The sequence below is a fragment of the Sapajus apella genome, unplaced genomic scaffold (assembly GCF_009761245.1).
Source record: "Sapajus apella isolate SASKATOON/1434 unplaced genomic scaffold, GSC_monkey_1.0 scaffold17, whole genome shotgun sequence".
Taxonomy (NCBI): domain Eukaryota; kingdom Metazoa; phylum Chordata; class Mammalia; order Primates; family Cebidae; genus Sapajus; species Sapajus apella.
Genome location: NW_022436957.1, coordinates 31,606,105 through 31,628,967, shown reverse-complemented (window position 1 = coordinate 31,628,967; position 22,863 = coordinate 31,606,105). Strand labels below are relative to the sequence as shown.

The 22,863-nt window shown below is 36.3% G+C and overlaps 1 protein-coding gene and 1 long non-coding RNA gene across 2 annotated transcripts in view; one reads left to right on the top strand and one right to left on the bottom strand.

The window, feature by feature from the left end:
- The window catches only part of CFAP47 (cilia and flagella associated protein 47), a 443,615-nt gene that overhangs the window by 279,160 nt on the left and 141,592 nt on the right, over positions 1-22,863 (bottom strand). Inside the window, exons 27-29 of the mRNA XM_032286197.1 lie at positions 20,340-20,440; positions 14,775-14,921; positions 13,401-13,608 (exon numbers count right to left, since the gene is read on the bottom strand). Coding sequence (XP_032142088.1) covers positions 13,401-13,608; positions 14,775-14,921; positions 20,340-20,440 — 456 coding nt within the window. The remainder of the gene's footprint in view (positions 1-13,400; positions 13,609-14,774; positions 14,922-20,339; positions 20,441-22,863) is intronic.
- LOC116556812 overlaps positions 20,222-22,863 on the top strand; it is a 117,280-nt gene continuing 114,638 nt past the window's right edge. The window contains exon 1 of the long non-coding RNA XR_004271170.1: positions 20,222-20,237. This is a non-coding gene — a long non-coding RNA (uncharacterized LOC116556812). The remainder of the gene's footprint in view (positions 20,238-22,863) is intronic.

The following is a 22,863-nucleotide window of genomic DNA, read 5'->3' as shown; positions in this document are numbered from 1 at the left end:
GAATATCACATGGTAAGTATGTTACTCTCATTCCTCAGGAGTATCTTTGCTATCAGCCCAAAAGGGATGCTAAGCTTGCAAATTTGACTTTAATTCTGCTGTTACTACTAATCTTACTGAGGTCTTTAATGAAGCTACACAAGTGCCTGATTTTCCTATATGCCATCCAAGTAGGGACTGGCGATATATGTTTGAGGCCATCTATTGGTCTCTGAGCAGACAACCTGAGCCATGCCAAGGGCCTCTGTTTGATAATGGCACCTTACTTGATTGGGACCTCCATGTCTGCAAATCAGACTATTGGATTTGGGAGTCCCTCCAGTGGTTTTATCACCTAGCCAGAATATGGGCTTACAGGACCAATATTACAACTAAAAGGGAAACAAGCTTTAAGCCCTGCACATACCCAAATTTGGAGACTAGGTCTTCCTTTTTGGAACAGGTTCTTTCACATGATGAGTACATTACTAGCGGTGACAACTATACCCTCTCTTTGCAGAATAATGTTACTGATACAGTCCTGATTTGTACTATGTACCCTTATATACTTCTGTTTGGGCAAGGTGTTCCTAACATAGAGCAGAATCAATCCTTTCATAGTATTAAAGTCTCTTCCAGTAGCTGGTATGCTACATCCTTGTCTCATCAAAATGTTATACAGTTAAATATAACCTATGTCACAATCTTAATATGGGGAGCAGTATTATGGCTGCCTGTAAATTTGATGCAGAACTGGGAAGGAGAGTCCACCTTGAAGTTATTTAGAAAGTACATCTGCAAGGGGCTTATCACGACCATTTGCCTTCTCAAATTTCCACTCTTGAGTGTGAATTAAAGAAACAACTTGAAGAATGGTCACAGCAATTACAAACAAGTACCCTTCAGCAATTACAAAAAGGCTTTCAATGGTTAAACCCAAATATGCATTTGGGTGATGGCTGTTATACTTATTCTTTTTTGTATCTGTTTGCTAGGCATCTGCAGATGGCTCTGTGCTGCCACCCGATGCATATATGAACAAGGAAGAACGCTAGAAGCTTACCTTGCATTGAATGACCAGCATGCTCTAAGGATTAAAGAAGGGGGAGATGTGGGAGGCGCAAGGCAACATATTCAGGCTTATGTACATTTGAGGCATGCATTTGAGGTTGGGGTATGGAAAAATACTGAGGCACTGTGTGTATGTTATTTGTGTATGGGAATGAAACTCCTTGACCCTGAAAACAGGACAAGGCGTGGAGTGTGTGGTGTGATAAGGAACGCTGAAAACAGCTCCTGAGAATGAGGTTTGAGTGTGTACAAAGTCACAGGTGCCTGAGCACCCACCTTAAATGGCCATCTAATGGATGTTTATAGTTAATACAAGCCCTTTTAATAAATGCTTTGCAGACAGATGCTGGGGCAGACTCTCTCAGAAGAGCTACCCGTTAGCCCTGCTCAACTGGAATTGTCTGAGTACTTCATTCTTGGCATTTGCTGCAAGCTATAAGCTCTGCAGTACCTACATCACAGGGTGGCTGTAAAGAGTAAATGATTCTAGACATTGGCTTAGGGAAGGATTTCATGACCAAGCACCCAAAAGCAAATGCAATAAAAACAAAGATAAATAGCTGTGACCTAATTAAACTAACGAGCTTTTGCACGGCAAAAGGAACAGTCAGCAGAGTAAACAGACAACCCACAGAGTGGGAGAAAATCTTCACAATCTATACATCTGACAAAGGACTCATATCCAAAATCTACAATGAACTCAAATCAGAAAAAAAAAATCCCACCAAAAAGTAGAGTAAGGACATGAATAGACAGTTCTCAAAGGAAGATATACAAATGGCCAACAAACATGAAAAAATGCTCAACATCACTAATGATCAGGAAAATGCAAATCAAAACCACAATGCCATACCACTTTACTCCTGCAAAAATGACCATAATCAAAAAATCAAAAAACAGTAGATGCTGGCATGGATGCAATGACTAGGGAACACTTCTACACTGCTGGTGGAAATGTAAACTAATATAGCCACTATGGAAAACAGTGTGGAGATTCCTTAAAGAACTAAAACTAGAACTAACATTTGATCCAGCAATCCCACTACTGGCTATCCACCCAAAGGAAAAGAAGTCATTATTCAAAAAAGATTCTTACACACACGTTTATAGCAGCACAATTCACAGTTGCAAAATCATGGAGCCAACCCAAATGCCCATCAACAAACAAGTGGATAAAGAAACTGTGGCATATATATGTTATGGAATATTACTCAGCCATAAAAGAATGAATTAACAGCATTTGCAGTGACCTGGATGAGACTGGAGACTATTATTCTAAGTGAAGTAACTCAGGAATGGAAAACCAAACATTGTATCTTCTCACCAATATGTGGGAGGTAAGCTATGAGGACACAAAGGCATAAGAACGATACAATGGACTTTGCGGACTTCAGGGGAAGAGTGGGAGGAAGGCTAGGGATAAAAGACAACCTATACAGTACAGTGTATACTGCTTGGGTGATGGGTGCACCAAAATCTCACAAATCACCACTAAAGAACTTATTCATGTAACCAAATACCACCTGTACCCCAATAAATTATGGGGAAAATTTTTTTTAATTTAAAAAATAAAGTATATATGATATATACAATCCATAAAAGAAAAAACAGTAAATGAATATCCATAAGGCATATATAATGATGCCTTATACATAGTAAGAGTTCAGTATATACTAACCATTATTAATATTAATAAAATATAAAATATTTTAAAGGGCCAAGGTCAGAGAGATATTCCAAAGTAAGTTCAGTGGGGTATGAATCACTAGACCAAAATAATAAAAGCAATAGCAGAAATGATGAGTCATTAAGATATGACTTTAAGAAGATAACTGGAAGTGTAAAACTACTGATACACATGAGAAGGTAGGACAATTTCCGATTCAGAAAAGTATACCGAACTTCTTTGCTTCTCTTCCTCTCAAAATATTTCTGAAATGTCACAAAGATTGCAGGCAGGGAATAAACTTGCAACAATGGTGAAATTAGGGAAAAGACCATTAGTATACCAGAAATTTTGAAGAATATCTATAAGACAGAGAATGGAAAGAATTGAATTAAGAAATAAATCAAAATGATGGACAGCATAGCAATAGGCTCCAGGGAAAAGGAAGCCATTTTCCTTGGAGATATATAAGAGAGGCTTCAAGTTTTGAGTTGGCAGATACACAGGGAAGAAGCGACACATGGTACAGTAATCACAATGATTAATAGAAGTACTGTATATAGAAGAGCTAGGCTTGACCTCCTATACCACAAAACATTTACAGAAGAGACTGATAACAGCAAACATAGCCTCCAGAAGAAACTGGAGATCTCACAGAATAAATTCAACTCCCAGATACCTGGGGGATTGAGGGCACCTTTAGTGGCTATCCATGCTCTAGAGTCAATTCTCCCTTATTTTTGCATTGCATAGAGTCTGGCTTCTCCTCTCTTTCCCCTAAAATAAAGCATTTGTGTTGCCCACTTAAGACTTTTATCTGTCTTCCAATCAGACAAAATAATTGATAGAAAAACATATTTGCACAATAGTCAGATAAATCTCTGTTGGTTTTATCTACAACCAAGTCTTTCATTCATATATATATATATATATATATATATGAATAAATGATATACAAACACAGAACTATTTTAGAAAAAGCAGAGCAGGAAAGAAAATAATCAAATAAAAATTTGAAAGTATAAAGAACTAAGAAGAAATAAAACAATTCAAGGAAAAATATAATTTAGGAAGAAGCTCATACTTTAAAAGAGATATTTGAGAAAGTATACATCTATAACACAAACACAGGATGCTATAATGAAAGAAAAGGACTTGAAAATGGAAGGAAGTCAAGGAGGAAGAAGAAATGAGACAGGAAGGAAGGAAGGGAAGGAGGAACAAGGAACAAGTCAGGGAGAAAGGAAATAAAGATTAACACAGAGCTATTGGAAAACAAAAGTAGAAATATCAACTTAAGAAATTCATGAAAGACTAAAAGAGGAAGTGAAGGATAGATACAAGTATAATAAAGCACAAGATGGAAAAAGATGAAAAACATGGAACATAATTGTGAGGGATATAAAGGATCGGTCAAGCAGGTCTGCCATCTTTCTAATAAGATCCAGATAGAGATAATAGAGAACATAGAGAAAACAGAGGGAAGGAAATAGCAGGGGAGGAGGCTGGGAAGAATAGCTAGAGACTTCAGAATGAAAGGGCCTACTGAATGTCAGGTAGACTGAGTGATGAAAAAGACCTACATGCTCAGATCGTATTGCAATAAATTGCAGAACAGGAGACCAGCAAAGCCATAAAAGTACTCTAAGAGATGAACACATTACTCACAAAATATGCCATCCAATTTCTCATCAGAAACACTAGATGCTTGCAGACAATGAAGTATTGCAGGAGACGCTGAGGAAGGAGTTCAAACATGAGCAACATTACATGACCTTGGTGGTCTCTTAGCCTGAGAGTTCATGATTCACAAATTCCATGAGAAGAAATGGCACCAGTGTTTGGGGCCAAGATGGCTACCTAGAAGCAGCTAGTGTGCAACTCTCTCATGGGGAGGAGAGAGTGGCAAATAAGCATGAGCTCTTCAACGGGATCATCCAAGTGGACACATCAAGGAAGTAACGTGACCCACAGAGAAAGAAAAGATGGAGGCAGGACAGCTGCCCACCTGAAATGGGCATGGAGCCAAGGGAGACTCACCACTGCAGAGAAATGGTGAGTGGGTGAGAGCCCCCGGGGATCTACACTTCTGCCATGGACCTTTGCAACCTGGACTCAGGATATCCCCTTTGGCCACTCCCACCAATCCCCACAACCTCTGGCCACAGGACCAACCAGGGCCTCTATACTGACACAGAGAGCTATGTGGGTCTGGGCAGAGCCACTGTTCAGGAACATACAGAGTCTTGGGGGCCTTGGACTCTGGGCATTCCAGCACCAGTGGGCTGTAAATCCAGCAACCGGGGAGGCCAGGCTCTATCACAAAACCACAGGATAGGGGCTGAATCCATGGGGCTGAGGAATGGATGGACTGCAGGCTTCGTCTCCGTTGCACTTTGCCAGAAAAGCCTCACTGAGACCCTGGTATGGCCACCCCAGCCCTCCCTGAGCTCTCAAGCCAGCTGGTAGCAGCCCTGTACTTCTGTAGGATAGAGCTCCCAGAGGGAGCAGCCAGGCCCACAGTTTTGCTGCTCCGCAGCTCCCGCTCCTACTGCTCTCAGGCTCAGGTAGGAGTAAAGTGATTAAGACCAATGCAGGGCCCTGACACAGTGCAACTGCCTTATTTAAAAAAAAAAAAAAAATGACCAGACTGTTTTCCACGTGGGTCGCTGGCCCTGTTACTTCTGACTGGGAAGGGCCTCTCGACCTGGGCCCCCGGCAAAACCACCCAGCCCCCACCTGATCATTTCAGTTGGTGGTGGCGCTGCATTATTCTGGGGAGAAAAATCTGAGAGACATGCCACAGCCCCTCTCCCATTGCAGCTGCAGATGTACTGCCCTTACTGCCTTCAGACTGGGGAAGAAACAAAGGGCCTGGTCGTGTAGCTGATACCTCCAACATGGTGCAACCACCATACACAGAGGAGCCCAGTCCCTTCCCGCTGGGCACCCTCTACTCTTTACCAGGCAGGTACCTACACTAGGGGCTGCAAAGCAGCTGCTTCAATCCTGATTGAGCATTCTCACTAGTAGTGGCATGGTGTTTCCCTAAGGTCGAGTTTCCATAAGCAACTGACAGCTCCTGTGACACTGCCACTGAAGCAGTTCTGCTTTTGCTGCCCTTGGACTAGAGAAGAAACAAAGATCTTGAGGGATTTACTCACACCTCCAGCGCACTGTAGCCACCCCAAGAAGAAGAGACCAGTTTATCTTCCCCACAAGCCATCAGCAGGCAGGGCCTCCCATCTTGAGCCCACAAAGTAGCCATCCTATCTGGGGCTGGACATTCTGATTGGTATTGGTTCTGCATTTATCTGTGGTGGGGCACCAACAGACAAGTGAAAGGCCCTCTGTAACTGCCACTGCCAAGGTCCCTGCCTTTGTTGCCCCTGAGCTCAAGAGGGAACATAAAACCTGAGCTCATCTCAGGGCTGCAGTGTGCAGCCTAGGAGTGCCAAGCCAAGATCTGCAGCCAGCAGTCAAGTGGGAGAGGAGCCCACACTCTCAGAGCACTGAGAGGGAGCATGGATGGAAATGCAGGGAATTGCAGAGAAGCCATGTGGCTGTACAAAAGCCTATCTACCAGTCATTATGCTTCAGTGCCATCTACTGAATTACAGCCCAAACTTCAACATTAAAAATACTTCACTAATATACACCTCTGTGAAACTAAGGACAAGAATTCAGCTATGAAAAAAGTCCCAGCACAAAGCCTCAACCCTTTGAAAACATCCAGAAACAAAGTCAACTGAGCATACTCAAATTACATGACAGTTAAAAGAACATCAGCCCACATAGATGAGAAAGAACCAACACAACTAAAAGTATTAACAGCAGAATTGACCAAGTTGAGGAAAGAATCTCAGAGCTTGAAGACTGGTTCTCCAAACAAACTCAGTGAAACAAACATTAAAAAAAAAATTAAAAAAAAAGGAAAGAACAAAACCATCAAGAAATGTGGAATTATGAAGAGAGACTAAATCTACAACTCACTGGCATATCTGAAGGAGAGGGAGAGAAAACAAGCAACTTGGAAAACATTTGAGGATATCATCCATGAAAATTTCCCCAACCTTGCTAGAGAGGCCAACATTCAAATTCAGGAAATGCAGAGAAACTCTGTGAGGTACTATAACAAGATGACTATCCCCAAGACATATAGTCATCAGATTCTACAAGATAAAAATGAAAGAATATAAAAGGCAGCTAGAGAGAAGGGGTATGTCATCTCCAAAGAGAACACCGTCAGGCTAACGGCAGACCTCTCAACAGAAACCCAACAAGCCACACACAATTGGGGGCCTATATTCAGCATTTTTAAAGAAAAAAAACTACCATCAAACTAATCTTTATAAGTGAAGGAGAAAGAAGATACTTTTCAGACAAGCAAATGCTTGGGGAATTCATTACCATCAGATGTACATTACAAGAGTGCACGTCTTTAAGGGAGTGCTAAATGTAGAAAGGAAAAACCTTTACCAACCACCACAGAAACACTTAACTTACATAGACCATTGACACTATAGCAACTACACTATCAACTCTACATAATAACCAGCTAACAACAAAATGAAAGGATCATGTTCTCACATATTAATATTAAACTTTAAGATAAATGAGCTAAATGCCCCAATTAAAAGGCAGAGTGACAAGTTACATAAAGAAACAAGACCCAAGTATATAATGTCTTCAAAAAAATCATCTCATATGCAATGATACCCACAGGCTCAAAGTAAAGGGATGAAGAAAAATCTACCAAGAAAATGGAAAAAAAAAAAAAAAGAGAGAGAGAGAGGTTGTTAACCTAATTCCAGAAAAAAAGACTTTAAATTATAAACATTCAAAAATGACAAAGAAGGGCATTACATGATGGTAAAGGGTTCAATTCAACAAGATATAACTATCCTAAATATTCATGTACCAAATACAAGAGCACCCAGATTCATAAAACAAGTTATTTGAGATCTACAAAGGGACTTAGATAACCATATAATCATAGTGGATAACTTCAACGCCCCACTGACAGTATTAGATAGATCACTGATGCAGAAAACTAACCAAGATAACAAAGATAATTGGGACATAAATTCTACAATTAACCAAATAGACATAACAAACATCTAAACAACTCTCCACCCAAAACACCAGAATATGCATTCTTCTCATCTACACATGGCACATACTCTAAAATTGACCACACAATCAGCCATAAAATAATTTTCAGCAAATTAAGAAAAAAAGAAACCATACCAACTACAGCAACAGACTGCACAGCACAGTAAAATCAGAAATTGATACCAAGATGATCACTCAAAATCATACAATTACATAGAAATCAAACAACCTGCTCCTGAATGACTTCTGGGTAAAAAAGAAATTAAAGCAAAAATCAAGAAATTCTTTGTAAGTAATCAGACCAAAGATATAACATATCAGAATCTCTGGGACACAACTAAAGCAGTATTAAGGGAAAGGTTTATAGTGCTAAACACACACATTGAAAGGTGAGAAAGATCTCAAATTAACAACCTAACATTGTACCTAGAGGAACAGTGAAAAAGTGCACACTAACCCCAATACTAGCAGAAGACAAGCAATAACCAAAATCGGAACTGAACTGAATGGAAATGAGACAGGAAAAAACATAAAAAAGATCAATGAAGCTAGATGTGTGCTATTGGAAAGAATAAATTATATAGCTAGACTGCTGGATAGACAAATAAAAGAAGAAAGATCCAAATAAACACAATCAGAAGTGACACAGAGGATATTTCTACCTACCACACAGAAATACACAAAAAATGAGACAATTATGAGCACCTCTATGCACACAAACTAGAAAGCCTAGAAAAAATGTTTAAGTTCCTGGACAAATACACCCTCCCAAGACTGAACCAGGAATAAATTATATCCCTGAACAGACCAGGAATGAGTTCTGAAATTGAGTCAGTAATAAATAGCCTACCAACCAAAAAAAGAAAAAAAAAAAAAAAAAAGCCCAGAGCCAGATAGATTCACAGTTGAATTCTACCAGATGTACAAGGAAGCACTGGTACCACTCCTATGGAAACTACTCCAAAAATCAAGCAGGAGGGACTCCTCCCTAACTCATTCTATGAGATCAGCATCATTCTGATACCAAAACCTGGCAGAGACACACAAAAAAATTCCTCAGGCCAATATTGTTGATGAACATACATACAAAACTTGTCAGCAAAATACTAATAAACTGTATCCAGAAGCAAATCAAAAAGCTAACACAGCAAGGTCAAGTAGGTTTTATCTCTAGGATGCAGTGTTGGTTCAACATTTCCAAATTAATAAATGTGAATCATCACATAATCCGAACTAAAAACAAAAACACATGATCATATTGATACAGCAAAGGCTTTTTATAAAATTCAATATCCCTTCAGGTTGAAAACCCTTAACAAACTAGGCATTGAAGGAGCATATGTGAAAATAATAAGAGCCATCTATGACAAACCTATAGCCAACATCATACTGACTGGGCAAAAGCTGGCAGCATTCCCCTTGAAAACCAGAAGAATACTAGAATGCACACTCTTACCACTCCTATTGAACATAGTATTGTTAAGCCCTGGCCAGAGCGATCAGGCAAGAGAAGGAAATAAAGAGCATCCAAGTAGGAAGGCAGGAAGTAAAGCTATCTCTGTTTGCCGATGATATGGTTTCATACCCAGAAAACCGCATAGTCTCTGCCCGAAAGCTCCTAGATTTGATTTTTAAACTTAAGTAAAGTTTTAGGATACAAAATCAATTTACAAAATCAGTAGAATTTCTATATGCCAATAACACCCAAGCTGAGTGCCAAATGAAGAATGTAATGACATTCACAGCAGCCACAAAATAGATAAAATACCTAGGAATGCAGCTAACTGGGAAGGTGAAAGATCTCTAAAGCAAGAATTACAAAACTTTGCTCAAATCAATCAGAGATGATAAAAATGGGAAAACATTCCACTTTCATAGATAGGAAGAATCAATATTGTTAAAATGGCTATAATACCCAAAGTGATTTACAAATTCAATGCTATTCCTATCAAATTACCAATGACATTCGTCACAGAATTAGAAAAACATTATTCTAAAATTCATGTATACCCAAAAAGGAGCCCAAATAGCCAAAGCAATACTAACAACAACAACAACAACAACAAAAATGCTAGAGGTGTCTTTAAACTAGATCTGACTTTAAACTAGATTAAAAGGCTACAGTAACCAAAACAGCAATGGTAGTGGTACAAAATAGACACATAAACTAATGGAACAGAATAGGCAGCTCAGAAGTAAGGCCACACACCCACAAACATCTGATCTTTAACACAGTGGACAAAAACAAACAACAGGGAAAGGACTCCTCATTCAATAAATGGTGCTGGGATAACTGGTTAGCCATATACAGAAGACTGAAGCTGGACCCCTTCCTTATGCCATATATAAAAATCAACTCAAGGTGGATTAAAGATTTAAATTTAAAACCCAAAACTATAAAAATACTTGATGAAAGTCTAGTAGATACCATTTGAGACGTAGGCCCAGGCAAAGATTTTTTGATGAATATTACAAAAGCAACTGCAAAAAAACCCAAAAATTGACAAATGGGGCCCAATAAAAGTAAAGAGCTTCTGCACAACAAAATAAACTATTAACAGAGTAAACAGACAACCCACAGAATTAGACAAATGATTTGCCAACTATTTCTCTGACAAATGTCTAATAGCCAGAATCTATAGGGAACTTAACAAGTAAAAAACAAACAACTCATTTAAAAATAGGCAAAGGACATGAACAAATACTTTTCAAAAGCAGACATATATGAGACCAGCAAGCATATGAAAGTGTTCAACATTACTAATCATTAGAAAAATGCAAATCAAAACCACAATGAGATACCACCTTACACCAGTCAGAATGGCTATTCTTAAAGAGTTAAAAAATAACTGATGCTGTCAAGGCTATGAAGAAAAGGAAGCACTAATATACAGCTGGTGGAAATGTAAATTAGTTCAGCCACTGTGAAAACCAGTTTGGTGATTTCTCAAAGAACTTAAAACAGAACTATCATTCAACTCAGCAGTCCCATTATTGGGTATAGAGAAAGGAGTATGAATCATTCTACCATAAACACACATGCATGCATATGTCATTGCAGCACTATTCACAATAGTAAAGACATGGAATCAATTTAAATGCCTATCAATGGTGGATTGGATAAAGAAAATGTTATACATATGCACCACAGAATACTACACATACACAAAATATATGATCATGTCCTTTGCAGCAACATGGATGGAGATGGAGGCCATTATCCTAAGTGAACTAACAAAGCAACAGTAAACCAAATACCACGTTCTCACTTGTAAGTGAGAGCTAAACATTGAGTATATGTGGATACAAAGCAGGGAGCAATAGATGCCGGGGCCCACTTGAGGGTGGAGGTTGGGAGAAGTGTAAGGATTTTAAAACTACCTATTGAGTACTATGCTGATTACCTGGATAATGAAATAATCTGTACCACAAACCCCCACAACATGCAATTTATCTATAGAGCCAACCTGCACATGTACCCCTGAAACTAAAAGTTAAAAAAAAATGCATTGAATAATATCATCACTTGGATAAAGTTAATTTTTCATCAAAGTTTTATGGTTGTAGGTATCTTTTTTCCCAAAACTAGAAAGGTTCCCATATTTCTCCAGAACTGCCTTTCCCGATTACTATTTTGACAAGTAAGAAACATGGGCTGTTTCTCACTTGTCAAAATAGTGGGTTTTAAACTGTTACAGCACTCAATTCCCTCAGGAAACAACCAGACTGACAATTCATCTCATTAGTGGGATTAATACAGAACACTTAATAAAAAATAATCCAACAATGTATTATAAGAGACTTTAAGAAGTTTATGTTATTTGATCCAGTGATCCCACCTCTGAGAAGCTTCCCATATAGTATCTTTAAATGTCTGCTATGATTTATAAGCAAATGCATTTATTTCTGCATCTAGACTAACCAAAAATATGATAAAATAGCAAGTATATGCCCCAAAATTAATGTTAATTACAAGTAAATAATGATAAATTTATGTAATCATGTAATGTGCAACAAACTAGCAATCACTATTATAGTAAATATCATATAGAAAATAAAAACTAAAATTTCAATCTATGAAAACTAGAAATTTTTGCTTAGTAACAAAAATTCTGGAATGCAGTTAAAGGAGAAAAAAAGATATATTTATAGACCTCAAATTAATTAAGCATACAATTCAGGTTTAAAGAAAAGTAAATTATAAAAAAATCAGTATTACATGATTTAGAAAACACAGAAATGGAAAGTTAATGCAAGGATTTACTCATTATATGAGATTTAAAATTAAATTCCTGATACCTATAATCAAGAAAAAATAAAATCACAATTGGAAATGAAGAAATACATATAACTGCATAAAGTAAATAAAAACCAGAAAGACTAGGTGACAGGGGGATGGAGGCAGCAAACCACATTGCCATGTATGTACCTATGCAACAATCCTGCATGATCTGCACATGTAGCCCAGAATCTAAAGTACAATTAAAAAAAAACTACTAGTCACACCTATTGAATAATGAATTTCAAATGCTCAATCAATAATTTCCTCCAAAATGAAAACGAGTCATTAAAATTTCATTGAAACAGGTAAAATTTTCAGTAGACAAAACCCCAGAACAGAAAACTGAAGTTATAATATAATAATTTTGCTAAAGATTTTCTGGAGCCAAATTATTTTATGATGAAAATTATAAATTTTCAGGGTATCTACTGCATTAATTTTATCACAGCAGGGTCAAAGAGGAAATATTAGCCAATTCATTCCATGAAGCCAGATTTGTCCCATTAATTAAAAAACCTGAAAAAGGTAACATATAGGAAAACTGTAGCCTTAGTTTTTACCTAGGTCTCTCGAATATAGAGCGGAAATTATATAAATAGCCCATAGTCCACTATCGGTATGAGTACTCTACTCCCCACCGTGGTTGCATCAAGTCACCTCATTGCTGAGAAAGCAGGCAGAAAAATTCTGAGAACACACTACACCAACATTATAACAAATAATAGGCCTAAACTCCTGTTTAACAACAGAATTAAGTCACTTCATATAACCAAAACAGTTGAACTATTTTAGACGTACTGAGTAATAAAACAACACATGAAAGAAGGGAAGTAAATGCGCAATAAAGAAGAAATCATGTCAAAGAAAGGTGATCCCTCCCTATTCATTAATACCATTACCTGTCTACCAGGCTATAATCTCCATCTAGGGCTAATAGTTTATTTACACAGCAATGTGTAGTTTACAAAATTTTCAACTTTAAAAGGGCTTTCCTACTCATAGTATAACCTTTCTCGTATCACAGATGAGGAAGGTGAGGTTCACAGATTTTCAGTGCTTGCCTAAAATTAACAGATATTTAAAAGAAATTAAAGATGACATTATACTAAAGAATGTGTGTTTGCATCATTTTACTCTTCTTGCAATAACAATAAATTATGAGATGCATCATAATATATCAGTGTAGAATAAATTATTTCATATTGTACTTCACTTAATCTCAATCAATAGATTGTATTTTATGATGTGATACAAAGCAAGGAATTTAGAGAAACATGTGACTCTCACCTTCTTACAGACCCTGGAATACAAAGAGAATGAGGTCCTTCAGGCCAGCCAAAGAGGCTGAACCAGATCTGCGCTGCATTTACAACTTGCTCAAAAAAGCAGTGTGTCTTTGTCTCTTCTTCGATAGAAAGTAATTGCTCACATATTTTCTTATCTTTCTTTGATTCACTTTTATCCAGGTGGAAATTTTCAGGCAGTGCTTCCACTCCTAAAATTCAAATTAGTTTGTTTAAAAAAAAAAAAGGCTACATGACCAGGAGTAAAATATTCTTTCAGTTATTGTCATTTGTATGTAGACTAATAGAACCCATTCTATAAATTATTCTATGCTTGCATAGAAATTCTTAAACAATTTACTGTATCTTAAAAATAAACAATGAAAATGTATTTGTTTTTAAGTACCCAACAGAAATGTTTTAACAATAGGTAGATTTCAATAAATAAAAGTTACATATTCTTCTTGCCATAATGGTATGTGAAAATATTCCCTGAAGTGGAATCTTTCATTTTTTATTACATTAGTAAAATGTATTGACAATCTTCATCATTATGTATTAGAAAAAATTTAACCTCATCTGAAAAAATTATACAAACATAATATTGGTTTAGATCCCAAGTGACTTTCTATCCAAATCAAGTATTTTAATAAAAGCATTTTCAAGTTAAAATAATTTTCAAGAATATAAAATAATTTCATCCTTTTTTCCCAAAAATATCTGTCTATATGATGGCACAATCACACACTCACTAAAAACCTCATATTATTTAATTTGGTTTGGTCCATTCAATAAAAAGAATAATTTTCAATATTACCAAATCCAGAGAAAGGAATATTTGAACAGTTAATTGTAAATAATAGTAGGAAACTCACATATTTATCTGTGCTGACCTCTTTCTAAGACAGGAATCATTGGCTACATTTAGATACTGAGGAGATAAGTCCTTAGTTCTGCAGTTCCCAAACTGTGCACAGAGAGTGCTTGGGATGTCTAAGAAAATTTAGAGGCTCCACAGGATATTTAACATTTTAGTTAAATACTACTGCAACATCTGTTGGATAGCACATCAGTTATTACTCTTATATTTTTGTCCCAATGCATTCAATAAATGGAACTATGTGGTACATTTTGGCATTTGGAAAATAAATACTTAAATAGTAAAAGTGCTATGAATCAAGCACATTAGAGAATCTCTACTATTGACCCTTGAAGACAACTCTCCAAACAGATGATCCATTTAATATTAATGACAAATTCACAATTTTCTTCATGAATTTCTTGTTACTTGCAAAAACCTAACTTTTAAATTAAATGATATTAAGCAGATCGTGTCATGTACTAATTTTGGGAAGTACACTATGTATTTGCTACATACCAATAAATATGTTTCCCCTTGCACTTTCAGCATCATTTAATTTCCTAGTGGTGTCTTTCTTTTTAATTGAAGCAGGAGAGGATGATTTAGCATCCTGGCAGGGAGGTGAAACAAGGTCTCTAGGTTTCCTAAGATATTCATCCTTATCTACAAATGACATTGAATCATAGTAAGTAAAACATGCATTCATGTACTTCCTTATCCCATTATTTAACTTGAATTTATCCATTATCTATTGATGTATCTTTCTATCTTTGTATCCACCTATCTATGACAAAGTAAAAAAAAAAAATCTAAACGCCCACTGTACATCAAATAAATGTTAAACAGGAAACAACATAAAAGTTGATACAATTTTCTAAACTAAATGAATTTATTTGGTAAGGCAATTGTTATGGTACATCAAAGTTATTAGAGAATGAACAATCTTCAACTTTAGCATAAAGAAGAATATGAAAACATTTTAAATGTTTCTACATCCAAAGACATGAAATTATTATATATGGTGTTCAAAATAAGATATAGGAAAAGAGCCACCAGAAAAAGTATTTCTTCCTAGTTAACTCTCTGTAATAATATCACAGCTTGGTTATGAACTGATATAATTTTTGTACAGATTTCAATCTCAATTTCAGTTAAAGTTGTTATACATATATTAGGGTCTGCCACAGTGTCCATTTGAATCCAGTCAAAGGCAGTGATGACCAAGAAAAGCCAGTAGGAGTGACATAAGCCCAAGCCTCAAAATACATATGCAATTTACATACATTCATAGTCTTGATGCAGGGCAGGTGGGAACCAGAGTCGAGCTTAGCCTGCGAGGGTTCTTGGCTTTGCTCAGGAAAGAAGTCAAGGGCAAGCCAGAGGTAGAAGTAAACAGCTTAATTGAAGAGTCAGTGTTACATCTCCAGCAGTATTAAGCTCCATGACTGCCCCTGAAGAGCAGGGCTACCCCTAGGCAAAGGGTAGCAGCTCAAGGCAGTTTTGCAGTCATATTTATTCCCATTTTTAATGGCCTACAGATTAAGGGGTGGTTTATGCAAAAATTTCTAGGGAAAGTGTAGTAATCCTTGGGTCACTGCCATGTAAAGGGGCAGTAACTCCCAAATGTTGACATGGCAATGGTAAATTGACATGGCACACTGGTAGGCATGTCTGATTGAAAGCTGATTTTGCAGACAGGCAAGATGGCTCATGCCTATAAACCCAGCACTTTGGCAGGCTAAGGCAGGAGGATCACCTGAGGCCAGAAGTTCAAGACCAGCCTGCCCAACCCCAACTCTACAAAAACACAAAATTTAGCTGGGTGTGGTGGTACACGCCTGTAGCCCCAGCTACTTGGGAGACTGAGGCATGAGAATTGCTTGAACCCAGGAGGCAGAGGCTGCAGTGAGCCGAGATTGTGCCACTGCATTCCAACCTGGGAGACACAGGGACACCCTGTCTCAGCAATAAAAAAAGAAAAGAAAGAAAGCAAGCTGATTTTGCCCTGACTCTCTTTTAGCTAGTCCTCCATATGATCCAGTGTCCAATCCCTGCCCTGGGGTCAAGTCCCAGCTCCTAACTCAGTCTGATTCTGTCAAAAATGCATAGACTCTGCAGTTAGAAAAATCTGATTTGAAAACTTGGCACCTCTACTCCTGACAAGTTAAACTGTGAGTATGTTATATGAATTATTTAAAACGTGTATTTATCCATAAAATGAGACCAAAGTTTCTGAGCTCATGAGTTTGTTGTGAAGATTATTTGAAAGGTAACACCAAATATAAATGAGCTATTATATGCTAAGTTTCTTTCACTCTTTCACAACAGAGTAGTTCAGAATTTGCCAGAGACTCTGTAGTCAATAGGTGTGCAATATTTCCAGAATGCTACACCATTATAGACTTCATAGAAGTGAGCCTTAGAGAACTTGATGATAGAATTATTTGTGGTAGATGCATTAGGTTAAATGTTTTTAACTTGCCATTAAATGATAAAAAAAGTTCCTAGTGGAATGCAAAACCAAATCTCTACCCTTTCAACTAAACTCAATAACTTACTTTTTGAAAGAATTTTGCAGATGAGCAATTCTAAAATAATCATGCTGCTTTACTTTTGACTTGATATATTTTAATATTTTACCTTCATTGATCCCATCATATCCTAGCACATAGTACCAAAGGGTGTGGGTTCTGAGGCCTCAAATTTCATTAGAATTCTCTGGGACAGCCTGCTCACCCTCTCTACATATTCAGATTTTTAATTTGTAAAGCGAGATGTGTAAGAGCATCTAACTCAGAACTTCTGGGAGGACTAATTTAAAGGATAAATATAAGGTACTTAGCAGAGTACCATATACTTGGGAAGCATTAAATATACATTAGAAATTATTACTATACATATTTCTAAAGATATTCTAGAATATTTAAGAATTATAATTTATTTCTTTTGAAATATTTCCCCAAATGGATGCATTATTGTAATACATAGACTTTATGCTTAATAATCTATCATACAGGTTTTATTTATTTCTTTTACAGAGATAACAATATTATTTATTGGCCAGTAATTAATCATTATTTTCTGGAAGTAAATTATAAGGCATATAAAAATGATAAAGCAATCACAACCACAGTGATAATAGCAACAATATTGAAATAATATTAATAACAATAATTTCCATGTATTTGCAGTCTATGGGTCCTCACAAAAGCCCTTTTAAATAGGTAAAAGAGATATCAGTGTTCTGTTACTGTTCTGTCATGCATGTTTTGCTTAATAGAAGATGGTAAATTTGAAGATTTGAGAATAAAAATAAAATCATATGGCATAATAGTGTGGTTAGAACACAAATGAGAATTGCGATCCAGTTTGTGTGACTCTTCATAACTATTACGTTGTCTTATTCTGAAATACTCCTCCTTGCAGTATAGAATATAAAAACACTGTATCAATATTAGTCAGAAAAGAGCTTTAAATTTTGACAATGTGTGATAAAATTTTGAGATATCTATCTCTCCCTGTATATCTCCATCCTGCCAACTGCATTATTCCATAAATTTCTTTAAAATAATTTTTCAGTGTTCATAATATGCTATTCCACATATAACTCATTATTTTATGAAAATATATAGCTAAAAGATACCTTCCTGATGGTTTAAAATTCAAATAATTGATTTCACAATACTGAACAAAGACCTTTTATCTGCTAGACATTGTGTGAGGCACTATGGAGACACGAGTAAAAAAGAGAGAGGTGATTCCTACTCTCACAGACTTTATAGATAGCAGCATTTGGAAAAAGACATTGATAATAGGAAGGTTAAGTCAAAATGTAGTAATGTCTGTGACAGAAGAATTGCACAGAACTATGAGGATACACCAGAGAAACACATACTTTTTGCATGCACAGGCAGGGATCTTCTATAACTGTGTATGCTATCATGGATAAAATGCTCCAGTCACAAGAAAAAATATCGGTAAAGGTCAACATGCTCAAAGAACTTGCAGAAGATTAATGTGGCTTGAGCATAGAGCAAAAAATGTCCAGAAATGAGAACTAAGCCACTTGCTCACATGTGTGGTCTTGCAGGCTTCATCTACCTAGCAATGATATTCTTTGGAAAGATTTTATACCTGGGAATTAAAGAATGAATTTTCAGTTTGTAAATATCACTGTGGCCATGGCATGAGGGTAGGTTTGTGAAGGGGGAGACCATTGTAGGAGGAAGGAGAAGAGTTTAGAAACCCTTACAACAATCCTGGAAATATATGATGGCAGCTTGAATGTTTGTAGTGGCAGTGGAAAGGGAGAAAAGTGAATGGATTTGATAAATATTTAGGCAGCAAAAGGGACAGGAATCAGTGGACTGGAAGTGGAGTGTGAGAGAAAACACATAGCCAATGATGGCACTCAGGTTTCCAGATTTGGCACCTGGATGGACCATAGGTACAAACAGAGATGGCGTATATAGAGAAAAAAAAATTCAGAGAGAGGACTTCAGTTTGGAATATGTGGTTTTGGGGGTGCCTATGGGAATACAATGAATGGTATCCAGAAGGCAGTTGAATTCTGGATTGCTGAATCTCTGAGAGGAAACTAGGCTAGAGATATAGCCCATGGATTATAGCTGAAGTCATGGAAGGAAGAAGAGGAGAGGGGTCAGAATTCGTATTGACACAAATAATTTAAAAGTACAGATAGACGAAGAGGAATCTATGAAAGATGTTCAGATGGAATAGTCAGAGAGGTTAAAGGAGACCAAAGAAGTATGGTATGTGGAAACCCAGAGAAAGTTTGAAGATGGAGGAAGAATAGTCAATAGTCTTAGCTGCACTCAGTAGTTTAGTAATGGCAGCATAATGGATAAATTCTTCTTCCTCATCCCTGAAATTTTTCCTGTTAAAGCCAGCTGAAGTATTTTAATTGCATAATTTCCTCTGCTACTTTTCTCCCTCTCCTTGGGAAGTTGAGTGATTTATCTTACAGTTAGATTTGGAAAGAATTAATAAGGGATGCATGGCCTGAAGCTACCATTTTTGCTCTTTGGGAATGAGCCTGCTGGGCACTGAGAAGATATAGTCTCCTTTCTCCTCTCTGCTGTCTTCCTGGATGCTTACTCAAAGCAGCCAAGAGGGAGACAGAAATGAATATAAGCAAGGTTACTTGATTCAGAAAGGTACTTGGGTAAAGGGATTCAGATAAAGGAATGGCTTAAGGCAAGAGACAGTACTGGCCCCCAGCTTTGTGACCAGTAAAATGAGTCACAATACATGCTTGTGACTTGCTTGTCACAATCCAGTTCCAACCCATAAGGGTATTTGGAAGTTCAGAGTGGTACGCTTAATGGCCTCTATTTCTTCTGAATAGTATGAAAAAAGAATCATCTCCTGAGATTGAGGTAGAATAAAACTAAACATGTTTTATGAGAGTTGTAAATATTTGAAGAAACAAGTGAAGAATATGAGAAAACTGGTTAAAACCAAACAAAAAAGACCTCTAATTCAGCACTGAAAATTAAGACCTTGACAATCTACACAGATGGGATTTGTTGTTGTTACCCGCTCTCCCTCCTTTCTCTAATGTACTTCCCTGTATCTTGCCTTTCCTATTTCTCCCTGCTCACTAGCTTGTTTAGTATTCTTAGCTTCTCTCACAATTTCCCCTGCAGCAATTCCAGGCTTGTCTACTGACCATATTCTGTCCCACTTTAATTCATCATACATCCTAAGAATTGTTTTCTTTCTAATCACTGATACTCAAAAAATGACAGATGGTTCCCGCTACTATAGAATAAAGGGCTTAGCATTATGGCCCTGTACCTACATTTCCTGCCTTATATCTCCTGTCACACCCACATGCTTTTGTTATATTGTCTTCTGTCCACATCATTGTGTTCAAACTAGATTGTCAATTTTTGGATTTAAGAGACATATATATTCTACTTTCAATGACAAGCACAGCTCCTACCAATGGCAGCTGTTTAATAAACAACTGATAATTGTAAATTCACTTTATTTCTAGATGTTGTCCAATAATCTATACAGTGAGAGTTAGAGTTAAATAAGTCATACTTAGCTTACCATTCTTTAAAATAATCTTTTGCTTATCCAGATGAATTGCCATATATGGGTAAGTAGTAAGAATGCAGTTTTCTGCGGTTGCAGCTACTGGGAGCGAAAACCTGAAAGTGAAAACATTGCATTTCAATACAATAAAAATTTCAGATGCAGTAAATGAAATGAGTTTAAGTATCCCAGATGCCTTTAATGATGAAGACATGATTTATTCACTTTTTCTTTCTACTTACTTTCTTTTTGTTAACCAGCTATTCAATATTAATGATTTTTAAAATTTTTACTTTTAAAGATTCTAACATATATAAATTTTACTGTCAAGTGTGCTATAGAACACAGCTAGTAACTGTGCAGGTACAAATACACAGATTTGGGAAAGATTAGAGTTGAAGGTGTCTCAGAGTTAATTTACTCATGTTTTTCTATGGAGTCCCTGACAAATGGCATGTAGCCTTGGATGACACTATTAGGGAGATGCTACCAGATGACACTTGCAACACAGAAACAGCCCATTTTCTATCTGGAGAGCTGTAACTTCAGAAGTTCTGTTCCAGTGCAACGCAGAACAAAACCTACAATCTGAACCCCATTGCAGTTCTTCAAATATTCAAATACAGTCATTAATTTTTCTGTAAGGTTTCTCTTCAGATTTCAGAAATTTAGAACATTCAAAGATTCTTTCTACCGCAAGGTCTCCACATCTCTTACGTATCAATCTCATTTATTTAGACGATCTTTTGTTTTGTGTTTATCCTTCTTTAAATGTGTCTGAGGACTGAAAGCAATACTGCAAAAGTTATTCAATGAGTACAGAGTACTATTACCTTCTATAACCTGCATACTCTATTTTACGAAAGTATTGTGAAATTGTCTTATTATGTTTATCAGTCACAAAACACTCTTAAACTATATTGGGGCTGTCTATCTTATATGACAATTCTATTCTTGTGGAACTGATTTTTTAAATAAAAGGGCTATATTTTATATCTATATCACTGTAATACTGCCTTATTAATTTCAGATTTGCATTATAGTATACCAAGAAAATATCACTATTGAATCAGCCATCTGTCATCTACTACTACTTTATGGTCACTAGCTGAGGTAAAATGCCAAAATCCCATGTTTTAATGCAAGTAACTGTAAGTAAATAAAGAATAGGATGAAACTAAAAAAATGTTCATAGCTGAAAATAACGAGTTATCAAGTACATTAATGGTAAACATATGTTACATGCAATTGAATGATTTCTACCACAGTTCTGCATAAAATATTTTTCAGTAAGAAACGCATTACCTTTTTCTCTTTATAAATTGATATGTATTAAAATTATATGTAAAATACACACTCAACATCATCTTGGTTAACAAACACTAATCTTATCTTTCTGCTCTATAGATCCTCAGTACATGTATCAGATGGTCTTATTCAGGACTACATTTCATATCTATATGTAATTTTTACCATATGATATCATTCTTAAATTTAAATTTCCTTAATAGCATAAATCAGTACTTCTACAAATTGTACACTTGTTCTAAACATAGTGATCAATCAAAATTTCATTAGCTGATCAACTATATTTAATCAACAAATTTTAGATTAAATGACATAGTTTACACAGAGGCACCATCATCGCTACCATCATAGAATAAGAAATATTATTTTTTGTTTTAACTAGGACTATAGAAGGAAAAAAAGACTGCTGTAGTAAATTCTATGGATGCTCTGCTTTTATACCCGTATCGCCTGGGTGCACCCTGGGGCAAGCCCATAGCCAACATCTGTGGTTGTGGAAGTTTCAAATCTCAGCTCTATCAACCCAATCCCAACAAAAATTGGGATGTCACTTCAGTTCTGGAGAAACCTAAGGGATTGGGTTGCTTTTGAAATTTTGATTTAAATTTAAGTGTCACATTTATTTGGAGTGATCAATTCCCTGTTCTACTTCTCTTATCCCCTTAATTGTTTTTTGGAGGAGAACATTTCCTTAATAATGCACAGACCCATGAGTCTTCATCTAAAAGTGAGCTTCCAGACAAAGTTACCAAAGACAACTACCAAATGAACAAACAAAAGAAACACTAGCACTCGAAATATTTCTACAATGGTGAAGAATGAAGGAAAATAATATTGAAAATAAATTTTATTTCAAGAATTAAGTGGAAATAAATACAATAATGTTTGTTTGTTTCTCTTACAAATCTAGTTTGCTGAAGATAACATTTTATCTCAGATGTTCCTTATGGTAAAAAATAGTCAATATATACAAAATTGACTTGACCACATTCTTTTCATAGAGGATATAATACAGAAATTATACAAGTAATATGGCATGGGAATAGGGATACTTCACTCTTTGACATTAGTATTAAAATATATTAAAACAGAAAAAGCGACATACAGTTGGTAGTACCAATACTCTACATTTTAATAAAATATTTCTGGGGAAATAGAGCAATTTGTGTTACTTAATCAGGGAACAATGGTAATATTTATGAATTCTCTATGCCAATGCATACAGACAGAA